Source organism: Lissotriton helveticus, chromosome 2_2 (assembly GCF_964261635.1).
Source record: "Lissotriton helveticus chromosome 2_2, aLisHel1.1, whole genome shotgun sequence".
NCBI lineage: Eukaryota > Metazoa > Chordata > Amphibia > Caudata > Salamandridae > Lissotriton > Lissotriton helveticus.
The window spans coordinates 514,615,701-514,642,486 of record NC_136060.1 but is presented as its reverse complement, the minus strand read 5'-3'; the positions used below and the strand labels follow the sequence as shown (position 1 = coordinate 514,642,486).

General features: G+C 47.0%; 2 protein-coding genes across 3 annotated transcripts in view; one reads left to right on the top strand and one right to left on the bottom strand.

Moving 5' to 3' along the window:
* Nucleotides 1–26,786, bottom strand: part of C2_2H2orf81 (chromosome 2_2 C2orf81 homolog) — a 312,984-nt gene that overhangs the window by 180,068 nt on the left and 106,130 nt on the right. The gene's annotated exons all lie outside the window — the stretch shown is intronic.
* WDR54 (WD repeat domain 54) overlaps nucleotides 1–26,786 on the top strand; it is an 82,047-nt gene that overhangs the window by 50,703 nt on the left and 4,558 nt on the right. For both annotated transcript variants that reach the window (XM_078678802.1, XM_078678801.1), the window contains exons 6-9: nucleotides 18,074–18,201; nucleotides 20,525–20,625; nucleotides 22,126–22,288; nucleotides 26,655–26,729. In XM_078678802.1, the coding sequence (XP_078534928.1) occupies nucleotides 18,074–18,201; nucleotides 20,525–20,625; nucleotides 22,126–22,288; nucleotides 26,655–26,729 (467 nt within the window). The remainder of the gene's footprint in view (nucleotides 1–18,073; nucleotides 18,202–20,524; nucleotides 20,626–22,125; nucleotides 22,289–26,654; nucleotides 26,730–26,786) is intronic.

Genomic DNA, 26,786 nt, shown 5'->3' with positions numbered 1-26,786 from the left:
CGTAAAACAAGGATGGAAATCCATTTTTATCTTTACTTCTAAATGGATAGTTGTCTTGTTAATACAGAGAGTTTCTGAAGTTTTAAGTAGCTCCATCATTGTGAATGAACTTTGCCAGATGGTTCAGTCCTGGGGAGCTCATTCTGGTGACCGCCATCTTGAGCGCACACCTTTGTTGACGCTGTGCCAACAGATGCTTGGATTGTTTGCACCTGAGGATGCGAGCATGCACCTCGTTAGCCTCTGCATTCTCCATGTATCAGGACTGTGATCCTCAAACCTGAGTGAGAGCACGAATGTCATGCAGCAAGAAGAAGACCCCGGCAGGTGGGAAGCTAGAACCGATGCGCTGCGCTAGCCGAGCACAGTCGTGTAAGTGGAGAAAGAATAACTGGCACCACCCGGTTATTGAGCTAGATTTGTGAAGCACCCTACAGTTTCTAAGTATTGCAAGTCTAGATAAAGCCATTGCCATTTTAATGCAAGCCACCGTTGGCCATTTTAAGGCTGTGTCCAATTTTGCTCATTGTTTGGCGGTGGTGATTGAAAACACCTTTAAGTCACCCATATTCTGTTCAAATTACTTTGGTTACCCCCTCAATACTGAATATAAGTCAGGCTCTGTTGCGCGAGCTTCAGTCCCTTATCCATGCTAGTTTGGTTTATGTGGATGGGGTCTGGGTGGACAAAGTTTCCACACATACCACAAGCAAAGATCTGGCTTGACCTTGCTAAACGTTTATCATAGTAGAAGTAGCTTTTATTTTTTAATCTCAAACGTTTTATTTAGCTTGTGTGCTATCAGAGTACAAACAGTTGTTTTATACAATGCAATTGCTGGAGCCCTACAGCTTCATGTATATGTGGTAGGTGAGTTAAAAAGCAGAGGCTTACTTTAAGGGGTGTTATATGTGACTTGTTGTATGTGATGTACTGTTGAATGTGAGCTCATAGAAAAACGATTTCATGGAAACCTTTACTAAGAAACCATTTCAGCAAAACTGTGTAATGGAAATTTGTAGGATGAATGGGATTCACCATTTCGTAGAAACCAATTCATAGAATATCTTTTTATTTTTATTTTTAAGAAATTGTCTTTTGCATGCTTATTTCTTATGGTAAATACAGTGGGTGCAGGTTTTACATCCGAATTTTTTTTGTCAGAGGTATTTATTTTAGTGTTTTACTTCACCGATCATTAATTTTGGATTGACATCCTTTACATTGTCAAACAATTACTTTGGATGCTTTTAATTCACTAACCCCTTACCACCTCTAAATCCCAACCATCCATGACCCCCTCAGAGTCCCAAAACACCATCCATTTCTACCCCATAAAAATCCTTCAGCGCACCTAAGCTACACACATCCTTGACCCCTAAATCCCACCCATCTCTTCACTCTGTAAGGCTTTCCTGGCACTAAGCTCCAACCATCCATGATCCGTAAAACCAATCTTTACCCCTAAACTCCACCAATTACTGAACCCTAGAAACCCTTCTGTGCGACTAAACCCCAGCGATCCCTAACGCCTGAACACACCCCACCACCCAAAAACTCCACCCATCCTGGAATCCTAAAATAAAACCCTTAGCACTCCTAAACACCACCCGTAAAAAACCCTCTGCGCCACCAAACTCCACCAGTTCCTGAACCCTAAAAACCCTTTGCCCCTAAACGTTACCCACTAGTATACCTTACAAATCTTCACCAGTCCACCCCTCAATGAATCCTAAAACCCCTCAATACCCCAAAACTCCACCAATCCCTGAGCTCTAAAATCCTTTCACGACCACTAAACTCCAATCTGTGAAATTTTAAAAATCCTCACCATCCGTAAACTTCCCCCTATTCCAGACCATTAAAAAACTTTCACCACCCTTAAACTCCACTTATCCCTGATCCCTTAAAAACCACTCCTAACCTATAATCCTCATTCCACGCTGAGCACAAAAACACTCCCTCAACCTAAGTTTGATGTAATTTTTGATTTTTCCTGAAAATGAGCTTTCCTCTAAAATGTTTCCTTTATATTTGATTTATTTGTATTTCCTAAAATTTCTTTCCTTAAAATTAGTTTTCTATGGTTTCGTTTCCTCCAATGTGGTTTCTCATTATTCGTTTTTTCCATTAAATCACATACATCAGTGATGTACAGAGAATCGAGCAATGAGAAATTGGCATTTGAGACCAGAAGATAAACTTAGGAAAGAAAATTGTAAATATAAAAAGAGGTTAACAAAACGGGTTAGAGAACATTGTAGCAGTAGCGAAGCGCCAACTGTATGAGTAATTTGGTTTGATATGCCTTGTTTTACAATGTGTTGAGTGTGACATGAGTGAGTAGAGAGTTGAGATGAGTGAGTCGAGTGAGTTGAGATGAGTGCATTTAGAGTGACATGCGGTGAGATGAGGAGTCGAGAGTGAGATGAGGAGTCGAGAGTGAGATGAGGAGTCGAGAGTGAGATGAGGAGTCGAGAGTGAGATGAGGAGTCGAGAGTGAGATGAGGAGTCGAGAGTGAGATGAGGAGTCGAGAGTGAGATGAGGAGTCGAGAGTGAGATGAGGAGTCGAGAGTGAGATGAGGAGTCGAGAGTGAGATGAGGAGTCGAGAGTGAGATGAGGAGTCGAGAGTGAGATGAGGAGTCGAGAGTGAGATGAGTGAGTCGAGAGTGAGATGAGTGAGTCGAGAGTGAGATGAGTGAGTCGAGAGTGAGATGAGTGAGTCGAGAGTGAGATGAGTGAGTCGAGAGTGAGATGAGTGAGTCGAGAGTGAGATGAGTGAGTCGAGAGTGAGATGAGTGAGTCGAGAGTGAGATGAGTGAGTCGAGAGTGAGATGAGTGAGTCGAGAGTGAGATGAGTGAGTCGAGAGTGAGATGAGTGAGTCGAGAGTGAGATGAGTGAGTCGAGAGTGAGATGAGTGAGTCGAGAGTGAGATGAGTGAGTCGAGAGTGAAATGCGTGAGTCGAGAGTGAAATGCGTGAGTCGAGAGTAAAATTAGTAAATTGAGAGTTGAAAATAGGTGAGTTGAGAGTGCAGGTGGTGCATTTCTTGCACGTTTACCTTCTTTGCAGGCACACGTCAAGTGGGCTGGAATACCGTATAGAGCTTTTGCTACTTAGCATAATGTCAGTACACCGCCTTCAGTTAAGCCAGGCCTCCTAAGTGTGGATGGAAAAGCGGTTAGAGCCTTAGTATTCGTTCAGATAAAATGTGCTTTATGGCATGTGTTCGCATTAGGTCGATCAGTAGGTCATTCTTTGATAATTTGCCTGTATTTCAGCAAAAACCATAGGCGATTCCTTATGTTCTCGGCCCTTTACTTTGGATATGTTTTTAAAGCTCCCCTTCCAGAAGAGCACTCAAATGTTAGTGTTTTTATGCTTCCAAAGAGACACGAGGTTCAATTTAATCAGTTTGCTCTCAAGTGTTAATCTAGTGTTAAGAGAGCTTGACTGTGTCTTCTGTAATTGCCTTAAAGGGTTCAGTTTAGAAGCAATGCTTAGTCGGTGTTGAGAGGCTATGGGGTAGGGTGATGTTATTTTTTTCAATCATGACCAGGGTTGGTGTGTATGCCAGGGAACCAATGGGATCCCTGGCAGATGAGAACGCTTTTTTGGTCTTGAAAACCTCCCTCGTGTTTCTCCAGTTAGTTTTTATTTCAGAGAAATTCTATCTGCTTTGCCAAGCCAAAGGAATTCTGAAATTATTTTAGAAAATGCTTGATAAGAGGTAAATTCTGGCAGTATTCTTCATTTTTACTGTTTCACCTCTTCCCTACCATGATAGAACATTCAAGGACCCGGCATCTACCAGGTTTTCAATGTTCAGTAGAGAAACATTTTCATTATAATACTCAGGTTTTTTTTTAAGCTGGTTGTGAACCAGTCACCAAGATATTTTATGTAAGAGGCTTGCTCACGGGGGTCTGTCCCTGGAATCTTGGCTGAGTGGTATAGTCTATTTAGAGGTAAGACCTCAGTTTTGTCCTTCTTGAGAGTGTAGTGTGTCGCCAGTTGTTGCGGGGTATGGCTCGATGACCTGCACTAGAGCTGGAATGGAAGTTTGGACTTCACTGGTAAAAAGCAGAACATTGTCATCATATGCTGCTGTTGTAAGGGCACCAGAGTGGAGGGATCCTCGGATTTGCCTCCGATGTCAAGATACACATTGGCTTCGCAGAGTTGTACGATGGTGAGGGGATAGCCTTGTCCTCTGCCTTGGCTCAGCGGGACACTGTTAGATAGGATGTTATTTACTGCGCTTGTGGCTACGGGTTGTTCATTAAAGCCCATTACCATTTGTACATAGGATTGGCCAAGATCACATATTTTAGTGCTAAGCATAGGAAAATAGATGAGACTTTATCGAACGCCTTTTCTGCATTCTGTGCCAGGGCGGCTGCCGGGGAATGGATATATTCCAGAGTGGCGGTCGAGTTTCCATAGGAAGAGTCTTTTTTGTTTAGCTAATAGCTTTGTCACCATTTAAAGAATCTTCCCAAAACAAAGGTTCATATAATCTCAATTCCATCCAGGAAAGTCTCAGGCTGGTCCATCAAGTGGGCCCCAACAAAAAAGTGTGGTCCCAAAACTTCGTTTTCCCAAGTTAATTCCCAAAGGAAACTTAGGGAAGTGATAACAAATATTTTCTGAACTGAATTACACCTACTTTGGCAGAAAGTTAGAACTATACTCAGGAAATGTGTTTTTCATTGTTTGGTTAAAATCCGTTCAGTCGTTTTTGATAAATTGGTATTTAGAGAGGTGCTGCTCACGTGGTCATGAAGGGGTTAAAAATAATAGTGATATCGGGACAGTTTGTCGTGCGGGAGTGCCTTGTGGCATAATTTTTCTTTATTCTCAAGGATTAACACCTACTTAGAGAAGGTGGTAAATGTGAGTTCGGGGCAGGTGCTGGTTGGGGGTGGTGGTTTACGGGAGGTAAGGGTAAAAAGGTGTCCTGTTGCGGGGGAGCAGTACTTGCTCTCACCTTGCCGAAAAACGCTCAGGCAGGGAATGGGACAAAGGCTTGACTGCTGTTGCAGCTAAAGTTTCAAGCAATTTTACCGGATAGAATTTCTGGCCTGTAAAATTGCGTCGATTGTTCTAGCACCTCACAATACCAGCTACAGGGATACCAGGCCTGTCGGAGCACAAGCCCGACGGAGCGGTATCCCAGGTGGGGATACTGCTCAGCCGAACTCACAATGAGAGGTCATTTGACACTCAATCATTGGGGTGTGCTAAACTGGTATGTAAGAGATTTGGTGTGTGCAACATGTCTGAATGAAGGCGATAAGAGTAATTAATCGTAAGGCAAGTAAGTAAACATAAACCAGAAATTCCTAAATCCCTTCCCCAAACTCTTTCCAAAGGTCCTGAGTGGTGGTGATGGCCACAAAAGAACAACTCCTGCCCTTTAATAATAATAACCTTGAATTTGTAAAGCGCACAGCTACCTCCAAAGTGGTTTCCAGGCGCTGGGGACCCTTGGGAAAATTAAGCGAGCTATTGCCCAGAGTCACATGGTGCTGGGCTGACCTGCCGCCGGCACGGGGGATCGAACCGTGAACCCCGGAGTCAGACACCCTGGCTGCTGCGCCACACCTCTTCCACCCCTTCGCCCTTTCCGGTCCTCTTAGCAATATAGCTTTAACATTTTGAGGGTTATATTCTTGTAACATTAAAAGAAAATCACTTTTTAGGCATTGGGCTCTTCACCCGATATGCAGACCTGTTCAGGATGCGGCAACAAGTCCATGAGTGGGAACACTCCCACAAATCCTACTCCCGTACTTCCACTATTAGGGGGTTCCCAAGGTTGACCTCTTCGCCACAACCCAAAACGCGAAATGCCAAAGCTTCACCTACAGGTTCACACACCCACAGTCCATGAGCAATACTGTAGGGAATAATTGGTCGGGATCTTTGCCTATGCTTTTCCTCTTCTCCCGCTCCTTCTGTACGTGGCCAGGTATCTGTGGCAAACCTCCTTCACCCTCGTCCTGGTGGCTCCCGCTTGGGCCCGGCAACCATTGTTCTCACCCCTTCTAGAGCTGTCAGTCAATCTCCACGAGGAGCTCCCCACCAGGCTGCACCTCTTCAGGCAGAACCAGGACACAGTTGAGCACCCCAACCCCAGACAATCCAATCTAGCAATCTGGTTCCTGGGGTCCTGGAGTTTGGCTATCTTACCTCCCTCAAGAGTGTACGTCTATCCTCAAAGAAGCCGACAGGCTCACGACGCAGGCCTGCTGCCCTGCCACGTGGGAAAGGTTTGCTACATTCCTAAGCACATAGACCCGCTTCAACCTGCGGTTCAGGATATTATCTGCTACCTTCTTCATTAATAGAAATCGGGTCTAGCCTACACTCCACACGCCTACACTCAGCTCCTGCAGCCTACACGCAGAAGAGGGAACACTCTTCTTTATTCAAAATCCCTGTAGTCAAGGCTTTCATGGAAGGGATCAAACAATGTGTTCTTTGCTGAGTACATTTTCTCCCTGTCTGGAGCCTCAACGACGTTACCAGTCTCATCCGCCTCCGATTCAACCCCTACATTTATGCCCAGGAAGGATGCTTTCCTTGTCGCCAAACATCTTTAAATTGTGTTAGCGAATTGCAAGCCCTCGCCCTGTAAGTCTTTCTTTCAAGTTCATAACAGAATTGTTCTTAAAACCAAACCCTAAATTCCTAAGGTGGTTTCTCCCTTCCTTGTCAATCAAACCATTTAGCTCCCGGTCTTCTTCCCACAACCGGAGTCTCTGGCAGCGAGGGCCTTTCACACACTCGATGTCAAGCATGAGGTCACATATTACATCTAGAGGACCAGACCATTTTGCAAAACTCAGCAACTGTTTCTTGCTTTCGTCAAACCAAACAAGGGACCCGGGAATAGGCAGATGGATTTCCAAATGTTATTCAAACCTGCTTGATTATAGCTAAAAGACATTTGCCTGACCCACCCAGGCCTCATTCCACTCACAAAGAAGGAGCCACTATGGCTTTCCTTTCAAACATACCCATAGCTGACATTTGTAAGGCAACTACATGGTCCACTCCACAGGTTTACTTGTCACTACTGTGAGGATGTCTTAGCACACCAACACACAAGATGTATAGTGCCTCTAAAGGGTTTTTAGTCAGGGAAAAGAAAGGGTGCACTGCTGAAAGTGGACGCGTGAGTGTCTAGGAATCTTGGTTAGAGATATGGTGCATAAACGGGTGAGGGGATGAGCCCTATAACCTCTCAGTATGTGAAACGGCCGAGGCCAGCACACCAGATAATTACAACACGATACCCTTGCACACAACAAATAATTACAACAAGTTGTGTCTTTGTAGACACTGATATACAATTCGAGCAAAAACAAAGCCTGTGAGATCAACTGGTCCTTGAGAAATACAGTAATTTAATGTTCTTAAGAGCAATCCAGCCGACACGTGTTTCGTCGCGTAAGGGAATGTGCGTCTTCTGACATCTTTCCTCGTGTCTTTCCGTACTCAGAAAGACACGAGGAAAGATGTCCGTCGACTGGTTACCCCTAATTACGATATTTAGATTTTGATAGTCAACAAGGAGAATCATTTCTATATTACAAGCATATTTACTTGAACCCAGGAAACGCTTTTCACAGGACCTACGGACACATTATACTCAACCATTGATCTGATCCTTTTTATTAAAGCACCTGTACGTTGGCAAGTGAGTCCTGGGCCCTGCCGGGTCGGAATTATCACCGGCGGAGTGGCTTCCCCAGTGACATCATATAGCCCTGAGGAGTCGCGGGAGGACATTCCCATATGTGACGAAACACATGTCGGCTTGATTGCTCTTAAGAACATTAAAATACTGTATTTCTCAAGGACCAGTTGATCTCACAGGCTTTGTTTTTGCTCGAATTGTATATTATTGTCTACATAGACACAACTTGTTGTAATTATTTGTTGTGTGCAAGGGGGGCGCTAGAGGGCGCACTGCGGAATGGTTGTCTGAACAGGCAGCTCCGCCGGACAGGCTGTAACTCGTTCTATTCCAGACGCTTAATGCTCCCGATCATGTGATTGCGACATACCCTGAGGAAGATAAACGGGTGGAGAACGATCGTGGACATGCTGGGGTCCCAAACTGCAAGACATAGCCCCAAAAGTCGAGAAAGTCTGAAACCCCGGAGGTTGGCGTGTACGGAGCAAGATGGCGGTTGCGGAGCCCCGGACCTGATGGACTCTGCGGCGGCCACGTGAGTGTTCCCGGAGGCTCTCTGCGATATCGGAGCGCTGGGGCGGCAGTCGGACTCACACTAGCGGTAAGGCGCAGGGGTCTTACATTTGTCCGCAAAGCAAGAAGGCTCTAGCTACAAGCTGAGTGTGGGTGAGCAGTGCAGGCGATGCGAGGATGGGACACCCGCTGCCTTTGGCGCTTGTAAAAGACTGAGCTTAAAACACCACGTGATCGGCTTTCATTCACCCACGAATGCAGCGCCCATAACCTATAACCCCCTCACGGCGCTAGAAGTTTCAAATATCGGCAAAGTGGTAGGAACGATTTTGGCGCGAAGATGACATGCAAGATGGCGGCGCCCATTGAATACAGCAGCGCCACGATCGGCTGCCACACCACACCGGGGGACACCAGGCCAGCTATGTTGCAGTGGTCTTAGCCATACACTGCCCGGGGACACAGCATAACACAACAACAAAACCCCAGCCTAGATGCACTATTAACAAGCACATGTCCTGATTTCATCACGTTCATAAATGATGTTGCCTACCCTCCTTAGCACCAACAAGTACCCAGAACACAGTGGCTGACTGCAGGGTCACAGTCTGAGAAGCGCGGTATCTGGGTCGCTGGACGAGGGGTTTGCAGGCGAGGAGGCGCGAAACACTGCATCTCAATTAAGGAGGTCAAGGGCCACAAGCTCTCCTTAACCTCATATTGGTTATGCTTCGGGACTGTTGATGACACACGCCCACAACACCCGGGACCACAGCAAGGAGCGTAACGTTACACCGATCAGTGCGACGCGGATATTTTGAAGCGTGAAGTGAGGACAGAGCGCTGACGTGCGACACCCATCAATATCCCTCTTGCGCACGGCCTATTAACAGACTATGGCATAGGTAGCATCACCGAAGTCAGCGGTAGATAAACAACGCTAAGGCAAGGGGTCGGACTGTTGGCAAACTGTTGCGGCGCTCATTCCTGGACACGCGAAAGAAACACAAGTAACGCACTACAGTGAGAGCTGTGCAATAGGACACGTGCAGGGATATACTGCCGTCGAAGCAAGGCGTGTGAGACGTGTGGTGAGGTCCAGGTTGGTGCGACGCATCGAGCACGATCAGTAAATTGCGAGTGCAGGAGGGAGGCCTCTGCCATACATATGCCAGATTGGAGGCCGTGAGATGTGTTCATGTGCTGGCCTTTCATAAAACGCTAACTGCGACGGACCTGTGTACAGACGCCGACCCACTGAACACCGCAATCAACTGCCGCAATACCTCCCGATCACAGCGATCGACGAGCTTGACCTAATACAGTCGGCCCACTGCCATATCCCACGTTCTGATACAACTCGACAAGGCTAGGCGCAAAATGGGCAAGCCAGATAAACAGCAACCTAAAATTAGCTTTGAAACCCGCAGGAACACCAGGACACCCACGTCACACTCAGATACCGAAGCGGAAACATCGGGTGCAACAGCGAGTACCATGGAGGCTATTTTGAAGTCTATCCAGTCCACACTACAGGACATGAATGGCAAATTGGATCATCTTACGTCCAGGGTAGACAATATGGCGGCGAAAATGGACAAACACGGCAAGCGACTGGACGAGGTGGAAACAAGAATCTCTGCTGTGGAGGATGAGGCACGTACAAGCACGTCCAAATTAACGGGATTCGAGAAGATCTTGGAAGTCATCAAATCTAAGTCAGAAGATTTGGAAGCTAGATCGAGACGCAACAACATTCGCATAGCGGGGGTACCGGAATCTACAAACACCGGGAAGATGGAACTGTACGTGGAGGAACTATGTACGACGCTTTTTGGAAAAGACGCGCTATCCCAAGTGTTCATAGTGGAACGGGCCCACCGCACATTGGCACCACGTCCACCGCCAGGTACACCACCCAGGCCAATTGTCGCACGAGTACTGAACTACCGAGACAGGGACGCGATTCTGCGACTGGCTCGCGACCACAAAGACCTTACGTTTCAAAATAACAAGTTAGAGTTCTACTGAGACTTTACTATAGCGGTCCAACAGGTGTGAAAAGAATTTAACACGGCAAAGGCCAAGCTGCGGGATCTGAAGGTAGAATATGCTATGCTGTACCCTGCACGCCTGAAAGTGTCTTGGAAAGGGACATCAACGTTGCTCAACTCACCTAAAGCGGCCAACGACTTTATCAAAAAGATCATTTCCTCACGTAGAAACGACAGAGACAACGGCCAAGAGGAAGATGCAGAGTGAAAAGTCATACCTCGCAGATGCCACAAAAGTCCACAAAGAGGAACAGGGAACTAACTATGCCTAACAAGTTGCATCGACTCCATCCCACAGGAAATCACGAGGCGAATGAACCTCATTGCCAGCGGCGAGTCCGTCGCTGAGTACAGTTGCTTATGCTGAAACGAGACTTTACTCTACAGACAGGTACGGCGTAAAACTGGCCAACATGCGCTGAAGGCATTTTCTTGCACGTGGCACGATCCACGAATCAGGTGTGGACTATGCACGCAGGTAAATGCAGGTAGTTTATACATTGCTCTCAGGTTCAGCTTCCACCCAGCCACAAAACCATGCATCGTTGAACTTAATGATAAACAGTGGAACCAACTGCACTTGTCTGGAACTAGCCTACAATATGGGTGCAATAATATAACAACCTAGACTAACGTACTTAGACATCACGCGTAAACATATGACTGGTTACGTATGCGTAAAATACAGTACAATACCTGTTACTCATGCACGGCGAGGGCGGAGGACACGGGCGCACTCCATTGTGCCACTGCTGTTTCACAGACGCGTGTCTGCTCCCCGTCTCACATGTTGCACATATATGCGGGGAGTCGGTCCTTGTTCACTGGGTATTGCTTGTCCTTCTTTGTGCGACAATAGATTATGCTGGGTCTATCTTTCCAGCGTGCTCACCTGGTGCAGGGCTTGTGAAGGGTAATTGCAGCTAGAAGTGTTGACTTAATGCTGATTATATTGTAACTAACTGTTAGGCAACCACTTACTGTTAAACTCACAGTCACAAGAAAAGAGTTACTCTTGAAGCCCGTCCACATCCGATAGTCCGGATGGAGATGTGTTGCTCAGGCGGACCCCACATGGGAGTTCCCCAACACAGTTCTATGCAATGGGAATGTTTATACGGGGTATGGCCTCAGCAGGATTGGGCTGCTGTTGTGGGTGGGGGGTGGTTGAGGAGGTCTGAAGTTACTAGTTATGGATCAAACTACTTGAGATGCACTGCCTACTTCCGTTTATGTTGTATATATTGCTTTCACTGTGATGCTAACGCCAAGTTGATACACTACACTATGCAGGCATACGGCTGGGTCTCACATGATTGCAAACCTAGTACACACTCCAGTCTCACATGGCTGTGACGGAAAAAGGTGCCAAACCTCTTAATCTTCTAACATGGAACATTAGAGGATACACTAATCCCAAGAAAATTCGCCAAATCTTTGCTTCACTTGACAGATGGCATAAAGACATAGTGATGTTTCAGGAGACACATGATGCCCCGCATGCGCACACCCAGGTCGGGAGGAGATGGGCTGAATCAATACACTCCTCAAAATACTCTTCCTATGCTAGAGGGGTTTCCATTCTGGTGCGAAAAGGCACACATTTTACTGTTGATGCGGTCAAGGTGGATCCAAATGGTCGCTACGCCATATTAAAAGACAGGGTGAGGGGCAGGCAGATGACGTTAGTCAACACATATGGTCCCAACACGGATGACCCGGATTTCTTTAATGAGATCTGGCAGCATCTCTGTACCGAAGACACGCACACTCTGTTGTGGGGAGGGGATTTTAACATCGCACTTACGGATGACATGGACAGGTCGGGTAACATCATACACGGGCTCGCGACAAACTACACGATATCATAGCTGAATTAAACATCGAAGACTTATGGAGAGCGCGACACCCATTAGCGAAAGAGGCCACGCACACATCGATAGCACATGGCAGCTGGTCGTGTATAGATTACTGGTTGGGGTCTGAGGATACACTATTATGGACTAGCGCGATAACACACTTGCCTAAAACACTATCGGATCACAACCCGATTAAGCTGTCCCTGAACATCCCCTATTCCACACCTCCTCCATACAGCTGGAAATTCAATGCCGCAGCGCTCACAGATTTAATCTATGCAGACACAATCGAGAAAGCAATCCGAGAATATTTTCTTCTCAATGAGGAATCAACAGAAGACGCAGGCCTCCTATGGGAGGCGTTCAAAGCCACTATACGCGGTGTGTGTATCAGCGCGACAGCAGGGATATTGCGTGATATTAGAACACAAATATCCAGATGTGAAACCAAACTGCAAACGCTGGAGAAACAATATGAGGCAACACATCAATACTCAACACTTAGTGAAATAAAAGACACTCTAACAGAACACGGCAAATTTGCGGCGGACGAAATCAAATATCTCAGTAAAAACACATTGCAAGGTCATACAGGGAGGGGGGACGCCCGGGGAAGGTATTAGCGGCTAAAATTTGTACAGGACGTAAGTCTACCATCATCACGCAGGTGAAGGGGAAGGATGGTGTATCTTATACGGACCAACAGGGCATTCTGCAATGCTTTGTTCAAAATTACGGTGAGCTGTACAAGTCATGTCCAGTAGCCACAAAACAGGAAACGCTAGACTACCTAGATGATATCGCTATCGCATGGCTATCGGACACGCAAAGACAGTACCTGGCCCTTCCTATCACATTAGAGGACGTTACTGAGGCGATCCTGTCCCTATCGAACGGCAAGGCGCCAGGGCCGGACGGATTCACTTGTGAATTCTACAAGAAATACGCAGATCTCCTGGCCCCTCGATTAGTCGCCATGTTTGGGGAGGCACATGAAGCTCAGATGTTGCCGGCATCATTGCGGGAAGCTATGCTCATTGCATTACTCAAACCGGGCAAAGACGAGACAGACTGCGCCTCATATAGGCCTTTGTCGTTACTAAACGTGGATTCAAAAATCCTTGCCAAAATTCTAGCCACCAGATTGCAACCGCTCATGCCTAATCTAGTGCTTCCGGACCAATCTGTTTCATCCCCTCGAGGAATACGGCGCATAATACTAGGTCGTTGTTCGCAGTCTCACACTACCTCACACCATCGACTAAAGCGGTGGCAGTGATGTAGGACGCTGCAAAGGCCTTTGACTCCATTGAGTGGTCGTATTTGTTGACAATCCTTCAGAGAATGGGTTTTCCTCCCGTGTTTGTGCAATGGATTCAATTACTGTACACTCGGCCTACTGCTAGAGTCAAAATCAATGGTTACGTATCAAATGCCTTTAATATCGAACGCGGGACGAGACGGGGATGTCCACTCTCCCCCCTTCTTTTCGCCATTGCACTAGAACCCCTAGCATGTTTGGTTAGGCAGAAGAATCATCATCTGGCGCTCCAGTTCCCCAGCAGACCGCTACATATCTCGCTATACGCTGATGATATGCTTCTATATGTACGGGACCCAGCTAGGCACCTGGATCCGCTCCTTCGGTTTTATATCAAATTCGGAGGTTTCTCTGGACTACAAATAAACTGGGACAAGTCCCTGATTTTCCCACTAACAGACACGACAACGCCACACACAAGTGAATATCCGCTCGAGTGGCACACGGACCCAGTGCGCTATCTCGGAATTTGGTTCCATCGCGACCCGGAAATCGTGATTAGAACAAATTACGGCAGAGCCATAGACAATTTGGAGGATAGGGTCAGGAGGTGGATCCAGCTTCCACTGTCATTGGCCGACCGCATTGCAATTGTTAAGATGGTGGTTCTCCCTAAACTCCTGTACTTATTCAGCAATATACCGGTGCCGCCACCAAAGGAAGTATTTAATAGGATGTCCAAACTAGTGCTACAACTGATTTGGGCGGGTAAACAAGCGCGCGTTAAGCTGTCGGTACTGACGCTACCACATGCAAGTGGAGGATGGGGAGTTCCGGACTTACTGCTATATTACCTTTGTGCACAGGCACACTATGCAAATTATTGGTATCACCCAACGCCTTATCTAACTCACGTAGCGGTGGAGGAGGGGGATGCCAGCCCGGTCCCACTCGATGCCATCATCACTCACAACAGGCCTCCATTACACAGTGCAGACATTAACACTATCGACGCTACAAACGCGGCCTGGAGACAACTGGGCAGATTGGCGAACAAACTTCCACTCTACGCCCCAGCGTTACCGTTACATCACCATCCTAATCTCTCAGTTACAGCAGAATCAGTAGGCATGAACTTACTAAAACGGGTGGGAATAGTGTCGATGGGGGATCTATATAAGGACGGAGTATTCTTGTCTGACCAAGATTTAGAATTCGTACACAATCCCACTTTACTCTTCCGATTCACAATACACAGACTGAAAGGCGCGATCAGGCAACACTATACCACGTTCCCGGCAGAACCACCCACATTGGAAGCATTACAGTTGGTTCTGACATCACCAAACACTAAGCATCTAGTATCACGACTTTATGCACAAATGCAGTTAGAAATAGGTCACAAGGCCACACGTGCACGGGAACGGTGGGACCTGGTGCTAGAAACACCACTTACAGATAAAGACTGGGAGGTCACATGCACACTGACGAGATTACTCACACCGAATGGCAACCTCCGGATTATTCACTTCAAATACATCCATCAGGCGTACTATACACCAACCAGGCTACATAAATTTGGCCTCCGTGAAGATGTAAGAGATGCGGATATGATTCAGCCGACTTTATACACTTAGCTTGGCAATGTCCAAGGGTACACCAATACTGGACTGAGTTGGTATCTATGTTGTTTGTAATGGTGGGTGTCACTGTAGATTGTACAGTTGGCTGCTGCTTACTGGGACTATTGGGTGCAGTGAAAGCGACGAAACGCTGTTTCTGTGCGGTGGCACTATTACTAGCTAAACGACAGGTATCAATGCACTGGGAGAGCAAAAATTCACCATCAACTAAACAATGGCTGAGAGATTTGGTTTATTGTCAAGACACGCTATGTACATACGAAGAGTTGTTGCCACCCAGGTCTCGGCCTAAAGACTATTGGTCATACCTAACAATGTACTTGAATGCGCACAGTGCGGATTGAGTGTATTCCACGTGATTTCAGAATGCTGCTATTGTTTCTTATTTTCGTATTCAAGTATATGTTGCGTCACATTTGACCTACCACGACAATATATACTGGTTGTGGAGTGCAGTAGTGGAATGATCCAGTTAAGATGACTTGTAATCTAAGGTTTGTACTTTATAAAGGTAAAAGACCGAGACAAAACAACATAACACACGCGGCCGGCCCGAAGTGGTTGTAGGCGACTTGCTGTGTAATAACGTAACATCACAGTACCGGGGCGTGTTAGCCCAATGCTCGCACACAACAGTACGCTGCCGGCCTTATATATTAAGGATGTGGGCTTTAAGCTGTGTTATCTTATCACGTATCTATTTAATAAAGGTCTTGGAACAAAAAAAAAATTATTTGTTGTGTGCAAAGGTATTGTGTTGCAACACACAAGATGTGGCTAAGCTGTACTAAGAACTCTGCTTCAGTCGTCTCTGACATCCTCCAGCTAACTACCAGTTAGGAGAGAGCTGCTTTACCGATCTGTTAAGCATGTGTAACAACAGCCAGACATGCTATGACTTGAATATGTTACTTACCCCGTAAGCATCTGTTCTTAGCATGTAGTGTTGCAGATTCACATATGCCCACCCGACTCCCCGGAAGACTTTGGCTGTTGCAAAGTACTTTTTTTAAACGTAAAATCAGTATGCATAACTTTGTGCCTGGTAAGCACACTTTCCTTTCTAATGTTCCATCTTCACACTTCTCTCCTATGTGTAAAACCATCTAACAATGGCCGGTGCCCATACGCATCGCCAACTAAGAGGCGTATACCTCGTGACTCAAAATACTTCTTTGAAGAAAAAACAGTTGCGAACATCCAAGCCCAACACTATGTGGCAGGAGTATGCAGGCGGTGTATCTACAGCCACACGTGAAGCAAACAGATGATTACAAGTTAAGTAGCGTATTCCTTCCGATAACTATCTGCGTGCTGCATATAGCATTAATCGAAAACAGCTTTTACCCGTTAGGTGCTGCTGTTGGCCATGGGCCATCGCGAGCACTACCTTGGAAGTGCGGCGCATGTCCTTTGGCCGACGCGGCCCCACCCACGCAAGAGAACGCCCGCTCCGTGGGGGAAGAGCCGCCGCGGTAAACGGGTTAACTGAAGATTACTGTAGGACATTGGCCAACTAATGACTCTAGTGCTTGGATTAGAGCGTTCTGCAGTAGAATTTGATCTCCGAAGAGAGAGGTTAACATAAAAGTGCTCAACAACTTGCATTTGCTAAGAACTATTTATTTATTTATTTATTCAAAGTTTTATATAGCGCGAACAAGATCTTTACAGATATCAGAGCGCTTCACAGAGACAGGGGTAGGGGCAACAGGAGGGTGACTAAACAGACTATTGGGTACAGTATAATAGTCAGTAGCATAATAGGATAGCAGTCGTGTACAGATAAAATACCAATAAGCAATCAGGTAACCAGTAATATAAGACGGCGCAAAGTCTTTGATCCAGCTACAATAGGGTTCAGGTAAACTTTGGCTGTAGGGATGGCTTATACCATTTTCTTAGAATTAGAGAGAACAAGGGGTAGGGACATCAAGAGGGTGAATCAACAAACTAATGTGTACCATATAGTGGTCGGTAGTAGGAGAGTAGCATAATAGGGTCGCAATCAAGTAAGAAAATAATGCCAATAGACAATCAGGTAACCAATGATAGTAGTGAGTGGAAAAAATGTTTAGTTTATATATGTTGGCTCCAGGGAATATTCGATGGCATGAGTATTCTGAATGAGACATGTCTCCTTCTCTAGGTGGGACAGCAGATTCACGTGGCCATTTGTGTCTCTGACATCCTGTCTCAAGATCAGAGGACTCGTGGAATATGCGGGTTCTACCCTTGATGGACATGTAAACCTTGGTGGCTCACACGGTGGAAGTGACATTTCTGCCTTTTAGTTTGCTGCAGAGTGCAAGCGATATCTTGCAGTGCATGACTGGGTCTTGTTTCGTGTTTTTGGGCGTATTCTTGAATATTGCTGATTTTGGAACCGTTCCGTGCGACATTCTTGACTCGCCTCGTCCAGCTCGCAGCTCTCGTTCTGGCGCGTTTCCATAACACTATGAACTGATTGTCTTTCTCCTTTTCTAGAAGCATGTAAGAAGGGACTCAGTCATGTGATGATGTGGCTTGTTATAGGGCAGTATGAGGAAGGTATTTAGCATCCTACTGTTATAGTATCTAGTAATGTGTGAAGCGGGGGCCTTACCCACAGGGACTGGAATGCTATTTATCACCAATTCATATTTTGAGATGCTTTTCCGAATTCTCTTTTATGAACACAAACCTTTGGCATTTGGTGATTAAGTTTTCCAGGAGTCACTGATCAATTGAGAGTCTCGTCATATGTTTTAAAAATAAGAAATCCATTGAGCGAATATTGTACCTTCTAGAAGTGTTCAATTACAAAGGAATTAAGATTTTAGAAACCAGTGCATTAGTTAATGAGTTAATATAGGAATTAGACTGTGGAGGTACCCTAGAGTGAAACTAGGGTGGGCCATGTCATGCTGCCAGAGATACGAGGCTGCAGGAGCCTGGATACTTGAATCCTGGGCCCACCAGGAGGATCACTTTGAAAAGCTTCTGACGGATCTTAAAGCTGGTGCTGAGCGCTTACATCTCCTTGGTTTGCAGGGACCTCTTCGGGCCTGGTGCTCGTCTTTGACATCCCCAACAAGGGGACCAACATCACCCTGGCCGAGGTGCTGGCGGAGCACCGGGACCCCATCACCGACATCGCCTCCGAGGTCTGCGACGTGAAGGTAGGTGGACGCACCTCTTAATTTACCTGACGAGGGAACAAACAATGTCTAGAACCCTACATTTCTGACCACTTTTTAAAGCATTTTATTGATTGATTTATTGGTTTGTTGATTTTCAAACCAAAGGCATCGGTTTCCAGGTACACCATCACTCCCATGTCGACATTGGCATTTATCCCCTTACGAAGAACCTTTAAACACACTTTCATTGAACTCTGTTTAATATCGCATTCATTGGATTGTCTCATTCCTTTTTCTCATCTCACATCCCCTTGCTACCTGGCTGGAGCTCGCCAGGTGTGTGTATCCTGCTCCCAGTCACAAATTGGATCCATTCCCATATCACCTCAAAAGTCCCTCCATGGGCCCCAATGTATAGTGAATTTCTGCAGGCGCCGCCTCGCTGTGTGTCTCCATTCCTTGGCCCATGTGCACCAGTCCATGTTCATGACCCACTGTGAAATAGTCAGGGGTGACTGACTTCCCCCGAACTCTTTACACTGTTTCTTCTCGCTGCTATTATTGCTACTTTGAGAGACAGCTGCATACATTTTGGTGGTGTATAGTTTCTCCATATTCCTAATAACACAAAGTGAACATTAGGTTGATTTTCTATCCAAAGCAAACACAAGGGATGATGGACGGAACGCTGAAACTTTTCAGACATTCACCCCCAGTCACAGATCTGGGTTTAATCCATCGTTTTTTTGCTCACCAAGCCACCCCAGTTCAGACATGGCCATATGCAAATCAGTCTGACCCTGTGCCTCATGGGAACAGTCCAGCCCGAACTGCCAAGCCATGTCTTTCCTGGACCGGAATCAAGCATCCTAGGACCGGTTTAGGTTTTAAGTACATGTTTAACCTGATGGTATTTCTGTCTCTGACTGTCCACTAATTCAAACTGACTTTGTAGGCCTTCGTTACCAAGAGTGCCTGGACTCCCCACACGTCCCCTAACTTGGAGGTGCTCAGGAGGTCTCCCTTCCTGAAGCCTTCCAGCTTCACCAGTACCCTGACTCCCATAATGCTGGCTATAAAGTGAGCTTCCTGCCCCATCCATCCCCTGATTTGCCTTCTGCCATATTTCGATCATTGTTGCTTTCAGGGAGGGGGGCTGTGACCCTGGCCTCTTCCCACCTTCAGCCCTGTTGAGGACCCCGTTGGCTCCATCGCTCTGCTGTCAGCCGGAGCGGTGGGTTCCTTCTGTGAGGCAAAACCCCACCAGCAGCTGAGCTGAGCTGACCAGTAATACAGTCTCAGGTCTGGAAGGGCAACGTTGCCCTCGCGTGGGCTTCTGGTCAGGGACAATAAGCGACTACGGGGGCATCGCCCCCCCCCCTTCTCACCCCCCCCCCCACAGTCCTCTTGTCACACTGTCCCCTCTCTAAAAGTTGATATCTGGAACCCTCATATGGGGTGTTTTGTAGTATGTATAGGTGTACGGTTACTGGAATCATTGTGTACAATGCAGCAGCGCCTAGTACGCAGCAGCGCCTAGTACGCAGTGGTGCCTAGTACGCAGCGGCGCCTAGTACGCAGCGGCGCCTAGTACGGAGAGCAGGAGCTGTCTCCGGTGTCCCACATCTGTTTGATTTACCTCCAGAATCCTCACCAAGTTGTCACAAAGTTTTTGGGATTCTGTGGCAATTTTTGCATAAATATGGATTTGCCGCATAATCCATTTGCTGCAGAATCTGCTGCTTTTACCCCACAAATTTGTGTCTCGCTCAGGCGGATCATGAGTAACACAAAATATTGCTAATCAGGTTGCTGCATAGCCCTAACTCTTTTTGCAGAGGTTGACTAGTCCTCTTACGGTTACTTATTTGTGGGAGAGGGTGGCCCTCACCAGCACCACCCATGTTTCCTACCTCAAAAATATCTGTCTCACTCCTTCAAGGCTGACAGGGTGAAATAAATTAAATGAAAGAGGTGCTCTGGTGGCCGTGCCTTCCTAGCCATGGCTGCATATTATATGATAGACATCATCTTTAAATGTTGGGCCCTTCAGTAAGTAAATATCTTCTAGATGTGCTTTAAGACGACATCTTTTCCTCTACCTAAGATAGTGGCTTTTTCAAAATACCCCTGAGTTTGCATGGCTTCCTTCCAGTGCTAAGAGGCCACCCTGCTTTCTTTTCATAAGATGTACAGTGGCAGGGTTCTCTATAGATACAGTGTTGGAAGAATGTTTATGTTGCTTTCCAGTCACGTGACTGCAGGGAACCCTAAGTTATTTTATGTAGTGAGTCGCTAAGACACGGTGCTGAGGGTTCTTTCTCTGACATCTGTCACTAACCCATCACAATCCTTGTTCCAGGATTGCGAAGCGGACCTGGTCACTGCTGACGACTCTGGGGTTCTGTGTGTCTGGAAGTCGGGAGAAGATTTCAAATTACTGAACAAGATCTCCGCATACGGGTAAGGCTCCTCGTCCAAGGGCTGGGATCCTTTCCTCAGGGCCTGGGTTCTTAGTCTTTCATCCAGTAGCTGACCCCAGGAAGCTTTCACTGGGTTTGCTATTTCTTTGACTCATCTCTGTGCCGGCGACTGACGCTTTGCATCAATGTCTTCTGCTGGGAGTGCCGCTCTGCGGATGTGGTAGAGAAGCAGGGGGCCTTTCTGCACCAGTCTGTCAGATGCCTTTTAGTTTAGTTTCTAGTGTTTCTAGCCAAAAGATGCATAGGTTGCCACTCTGGTGGGAGACACAATAGCGTGGCTGAACTTTGGCCAGTTACACACTCTTGACAACATCTTGGAGCATGAGGTCAGATGGAAGGAGGACACAGTAGTGTCAAAGTACTCAGGCGTGTAGTTTATGTTTTTTATAAGATGAAGGAACAGCTAATAGTAACAAGGGCAATAGTAGATAAGCTCGCATCTCTCATCGGTCACATTCCAGACTATAGGTGGTCTGTGAATAGAGAACGTTCCTCATAGGGAGGGAGGAGGGTGGTATTGGTCTTAGAGAGGGACAGACAGACAGACCCACACATGTAGTACGGCAGTGTGCTCTTGTAATTACCGTACACTGTCGTGGTAGCACATTGTACTCTCACTGGTTGTTTGGGTTGCCTCAAGGAGTCATTTCATTCAAATACAGTATGGCAGAAAGCAATGGCCTCAGCAGGTCTGAATGAGGCATGTCATTAAATGAATGAAGTGCGAAACTGACCTGCACTCTGTGTACAGCACATGGCCCAAGGGAGGGGTGTCAGACCCTAAAGGATCCGTGATTGGTGATCGCTCATGGAAGCGCTATTGAGATGCCGGAGGCTTGCACCAAACATGACGGTGAGAGAGATTCAAGGTCCACGTGTGTGTGTTGGGGAAGTGGAGCCAGGAACGGAGGACTCGGTATTGAAATCCTGCAGGACAGTGTATGCAAACAAGGAGGGGGCAGGTTCCAAGGCACAGACCACCACCCACTATGGCTCAGACACACCTGTGTGAGAGTAAAAGCAATTACCCTGAGCCACCCCCCATTCCGCCCAAAGTTAGCAAATAAAGGGCAGGCTCTGAGGTTGCTTGTATGCCAAGAGCCTCTCGTCGCCGGGGAAAATACATGTGTAGAAGTGATTTCTTGGATACTGAAAATCTAATGGAAAAGAAAAAGGCAGGGCAACGAGTTGCCAAGGAAAGCCGTGACTCCCTTCGTTAGAACCCTCACACCATAACATCCAGTGACTCGAGACTCCACTGGAACAATGAGCAACAAGCACTAGACGGTGGGGGGCATGTCTTCGCCGCGGTGAGCTGGAGGTTGGAGGGTTTGGTATGTTTCACGGTACTAGATCCGTGACCACTGCACGAGTGGATCCCCGGTCACCATACTGGATCCCACACAGCTCGCATCGGAGTAGCCCAGGTGATCTTTACAGAGGTGTAGGAGGCTCCACACAGATGTGTTTTCTTTTTTAGGGGGACCTGTGCATCAGTGAAGATGTGGAACGGCGTGATTGCGGCGGCGTATGGCAGTGGACAGATCCGCGTCTACGATGCTGCCACCGGGACAGTTCACGCAGAAGTCAACGCCCACGCACGGTGGATTTACGCTTTGGATATCGCACCAGATTCGGGAAAGGTAGGATGTGATCATCTCCTCTGCTGTGATTTTCTTTTGAGGTCTGGCCTACAGGCAGCTTTTAGCTGTTTGTTGTCGAAGACCTCTTGTTTATAACAACGTGGTTTGGGCAGCCCATCTATTAATATTGGTTGGCTATCTTGTCAATCTCATATGTTTGCTTTTTATTTGATGGCTTTCATCCCCTTCTTGTGATTGTCTCTCCTCCGGAGCATGGTTTCTTTACCATCCTGTTTATTGGATGCCTGTGTCCTTCCGCTGCTTCATTTCGGGACACCACTTTTTATTTTGCTTTCAGCACTCCCTAAGATGTGCATGTTTTTTATGTCTCTTCTTCCCCTGTATGCTTCTGCTTGTCCTGCACTTCCTGTTCTCTCTGTTGCTCTCCCTCCCTCCAGCTCGTCCATTGCTTCTCAGGCCGCCTTTGATTTTGCCAAAACTGGTCATTCCAGGAGTTGCTATGTATTGGGTCCGGGCCGCTTATAACATTCACTTAGACCAACAGGCCAAGGACCTGTCCCTTTACTGTTGTTGTACTGCTTGTACCTCTTGGTAAAACTGTGTGTTTGTTGGACATCATAAATGTCAGGATTTTGCCAGACTGTTTCCATGCACGCCCTCAGGATATGTTGGCCTATATCCGTGATAACTCACAGTGCACCATCTGCACCCCTACCCTGACAGGGTAACAAATGTGTGTGTAATCTCAGAACATGACAACCCTGACCCCCAAGGAAACCGTGGTAACAGATCTAGAACCCTTTCGTTTGCACTCTTATACATAACCAAAGATATATGCAAGAAGTACTCAGCGAGGCATTTCAATATATAACCCAGATCTTTTGACTGGGGGTGAATGTATGATTTATTGAGCATTCCGTTACACTTTTCGCCCTAAGTGGGATGGGTATGCCCAGACTTGGGTCCCTTGCTCACTTTGCCACTGGATTCGAGCTAGCCTGGCTGATGAGGGGTAATATCTCGAAACCGGCACTGGGATGCTTGTTTCTGATCCAGGGAGGGCCTGGCTTGGCAGTTCGCCATAAGTTGGCAGGGTATGCTCAGACGTGAGTCCCTTGCTCACTTTGCCACTGGATTTAAGCAAACCTGACTGAAGACGGCTGGAATACCAGAAACTGGTCCTAGGAAGCTTGATTCCGGTCCAGGACTGGACTTGTTCCCATGAGGCACAGGGTCAGACTGATTTGCATATGGCCATGTCTGAACTGGGGTGGCGTAGTGAACAGAAGAACAATGGATTTAATCCAGATCTTTAGACTGAGGGTGAATGCATGATTTATTCAGCATTCCATCCATCATTTGTTTGCGTATCAATATGTATTGAAGCCTTGTGATTCTCGTATAAAATATGTATGCTGCAGTAATCTATAGAGTGAAATCGAGTAGCATAGTTAGCATTATTGAGAATAGTAAAAAAGATGAACAATTCCCCCATTGTGCTAAAGCAGTGAATATATGAATGCTGCATAGTGTATTCGCACCTAGCACTCTCTAACCTAGTTTGGCCTAGGGTGGGTGATCTGCCAAATCCCTGCTTGGTGGTCTAACTTCCCCATTACCCGCGGCCAAGTGTCGTCAGGCTGTCCGTCTTGGTGTAGAGCTGGGCATCCTCGTGCGAGTAAACTGGAATCCACTGAGCTTGAGTTCCAGCATGCATTGACCTCGCAGTGTCAGCTGAGGGCTCCTCTGATCTAAACAAGGAAGTGGTTCTGTGTATATATTAAACAGCACCCATTTGACAATGTCGAAACCCAAGTCAGGCCGTAATTCTTTTTTCTAGTTCGATAGGTTCGCCACCTACCAGGCAATAACATTAATGATATTTGCGCAGTGAACTTTATCCCTTGTACTAAATACAAAAATTGTTGCAGCACTCCGTAGACGTTATATGTTCTTTGCTATTTTAGTCCAGTAGGTCACATTCAGGAAGTGTTAGATCTAAGCTTATTTATCGTCAGATTCCTCCAAAAAATCACTTTGGTACATCCAGCATCATATGGTATAGCCAACATGTGTTTCGTCACATGTATGACTTCTTCAGGGCTCTTATTGTGAGATATTGCCAAAAGTTCCAATAAAAATTCTATGCGGGTAGCTGGCTTTGTCCCCAGTAATGTCTTTATGAAGTAAAGTTGCCTGGGATCTGTCATCAGATACCAGTCCCTTTAAAGATGGCAGTAACAGCATGGGATCAGTCATCTGCCCCTTTAAAGATGGCAGTAACAGCACAGGATCTGTCATCAGCGACCCGCCCCTTTAAAGATGGCAGTAACAGCATGGGATGTGTCATCAGAGACCCGCCCCTTTAAAGATGGCAGTAACAGCATGGGATGTGTCATCAGCATCCCGCCCCTTTAAAGATGGCCGTAACAGCATGGGACGTGTCATCAGAGACCCGCCCCTTTAAAGATGGCCGTAACAGCATGGGATCTGTCATCAGCATCCCGCCCCTTTAAAGATGGCCGTAACAGCATGGGATCTGTCATCAGCATCCCGCCCCTTTAAAGATGGCCGTAACAGCATGGGACGTGTCATCAGAGACCCGCCCCTTTAAAGATGCCCGTAACAGCATGGGATCTGTCATCAGCATCCCGCCCCTTTAAAGATGGCAGTAACAGCGTTGACTCTGTCATCAGAGATCCGCTCTTTAAAGATGGCAGAAACAGCGTTGATTCTATCCTCAGAGACCAGCCCTATTAAAGATGGCCGTAACAGCATGGGATCTGTCATCAGTAACCCGCCCCTTTAAAGATGGCAGTAACAGCAGGGGATCAGTCATCTGCCCCTTTAAAGATGGCCGTAACAGCAGGGGATCTGTCATCAGAGACCAGCCCCTTTAAAGATGGCAGTAACAGCATGGGATCGGTCATCAGAGACCAGCCCCTTTAAAGATGGCAGTAACAGCATGGGATCGGTCATCAGAGACCAGCCCCTTTAAAGATGGCCGTAACAGCATGGGATGTGTCATCAGATACCCGCCCCTTTAAAGATGGCCGTAACAGCATGGGACGTGTCATCAGAGACCCGCCCCTTTAAAGATGGCCGTAACAGCATGGGATCTGTCATCAGCATCCCGCCCCTTTAAAGATGGCCGTAACAGCATGGGATCTGTCATCAGCATCCCGCCCCTTTAAAGATGGCCGTAACAGCATGGGACGTGTCATCAGAGACCCGCCCCTTTAAAGATGGCCGTAACAGCACAGGATCTGTCATCAGAGACCAGCCCCTTTAAAGATGGCAGTAACAGCATGGGATCGGTCATCAGAGACCAGCCCCTTTAAAGATGGCCGTAACAGCATGGGACGTGTCATCAGAGACCCACCCCTTTAAAGATGGCCGTAACAGCATGGGATCTGTCATCAGTAACCCGCCCCTTTAAAGATGGCAGTAACAGCAGGGGATCAGTCATCTGCCCCTTTAAAGATGGCCGTAACAGCATGGGATCGGTCATCAGAGACCAGCCCCTTTAAAGATGGCAGTAACAGCAGGGGATCAGTCATCTGCCCCTTTAAAGATGGCCGTAACAGCATGGGATCGGTCATCAGAGACCAGCCCCTTTAAAGATGGCCGTAACAGCATGGGATCTGTCATCAGTAACCCGCCCCTTTAAAGATGGCAGTAACAGCAGGGGATCTGTCATCAGATACCCGCCCCTTTAAAGATGGCAGTAACAGCGTTGACTCTGTCATCGGAGATCCGCTCTTTAAAGATGGCAGAAACAGCGTTGATTCTATCCTCAGAGACCAGCCCTATTAAAGATGGCCGTAACAGCATGGGATCTGTCATCAGTAACCCGCCCCTTTAAAGATGGCAGTAACAGCATGGGATCGGTCATCAGAGACCAGCCCCTTTAAAGATGGCAGTAACAGCACAGGATCTGTCATCAGCGACCCGCCCCTTTAAAGATGGCAGTAACAGCATGGGATGTGTCATCAGAGACCCGCCCCTTTAAAGATGGCAGTAACAGCATGGGATGTGTCATCAGATACCCGCCCCTTTAAAGATGGCAGTAACAGCGTTGACTCTGTCATCAGAGATCCGCTCTTTAAAGATGGCAGTAACAACGTTGATTCTGTCATAAGAGACCAGTCCCTTTAAAGATGGCAGTAACAGCATGGGATCTGTCATCAGAGACCCGCCCCTTTAAAGATGGCAGTAACAGCGTTGACTCTGTCATCAGCGACCCGCTCTTTAAAGATGGCAGTAACAACATTGATTCTGTCATCAGAGACCAGCCCCTGGGATCTGTCAGGAGAGAGAGAAACAGTCCGAGATGACATGTAATGTTGCTTTCTTTCTTTCTTGCCTCTCCTTAAGATGTTCCTCTTTGTTTTTCTTGCTGCAGTTGCTGTCTGGAGCCGAGGACTCATTCGTACAGATCTGGAAGCTCAGCCGAACCCCAGAGGCGAACACCATTGAGGTACCTTGGGTCTTTATGTACTGACTGGCAGGCGGTAGGGGGCTGGTTGAAATATCA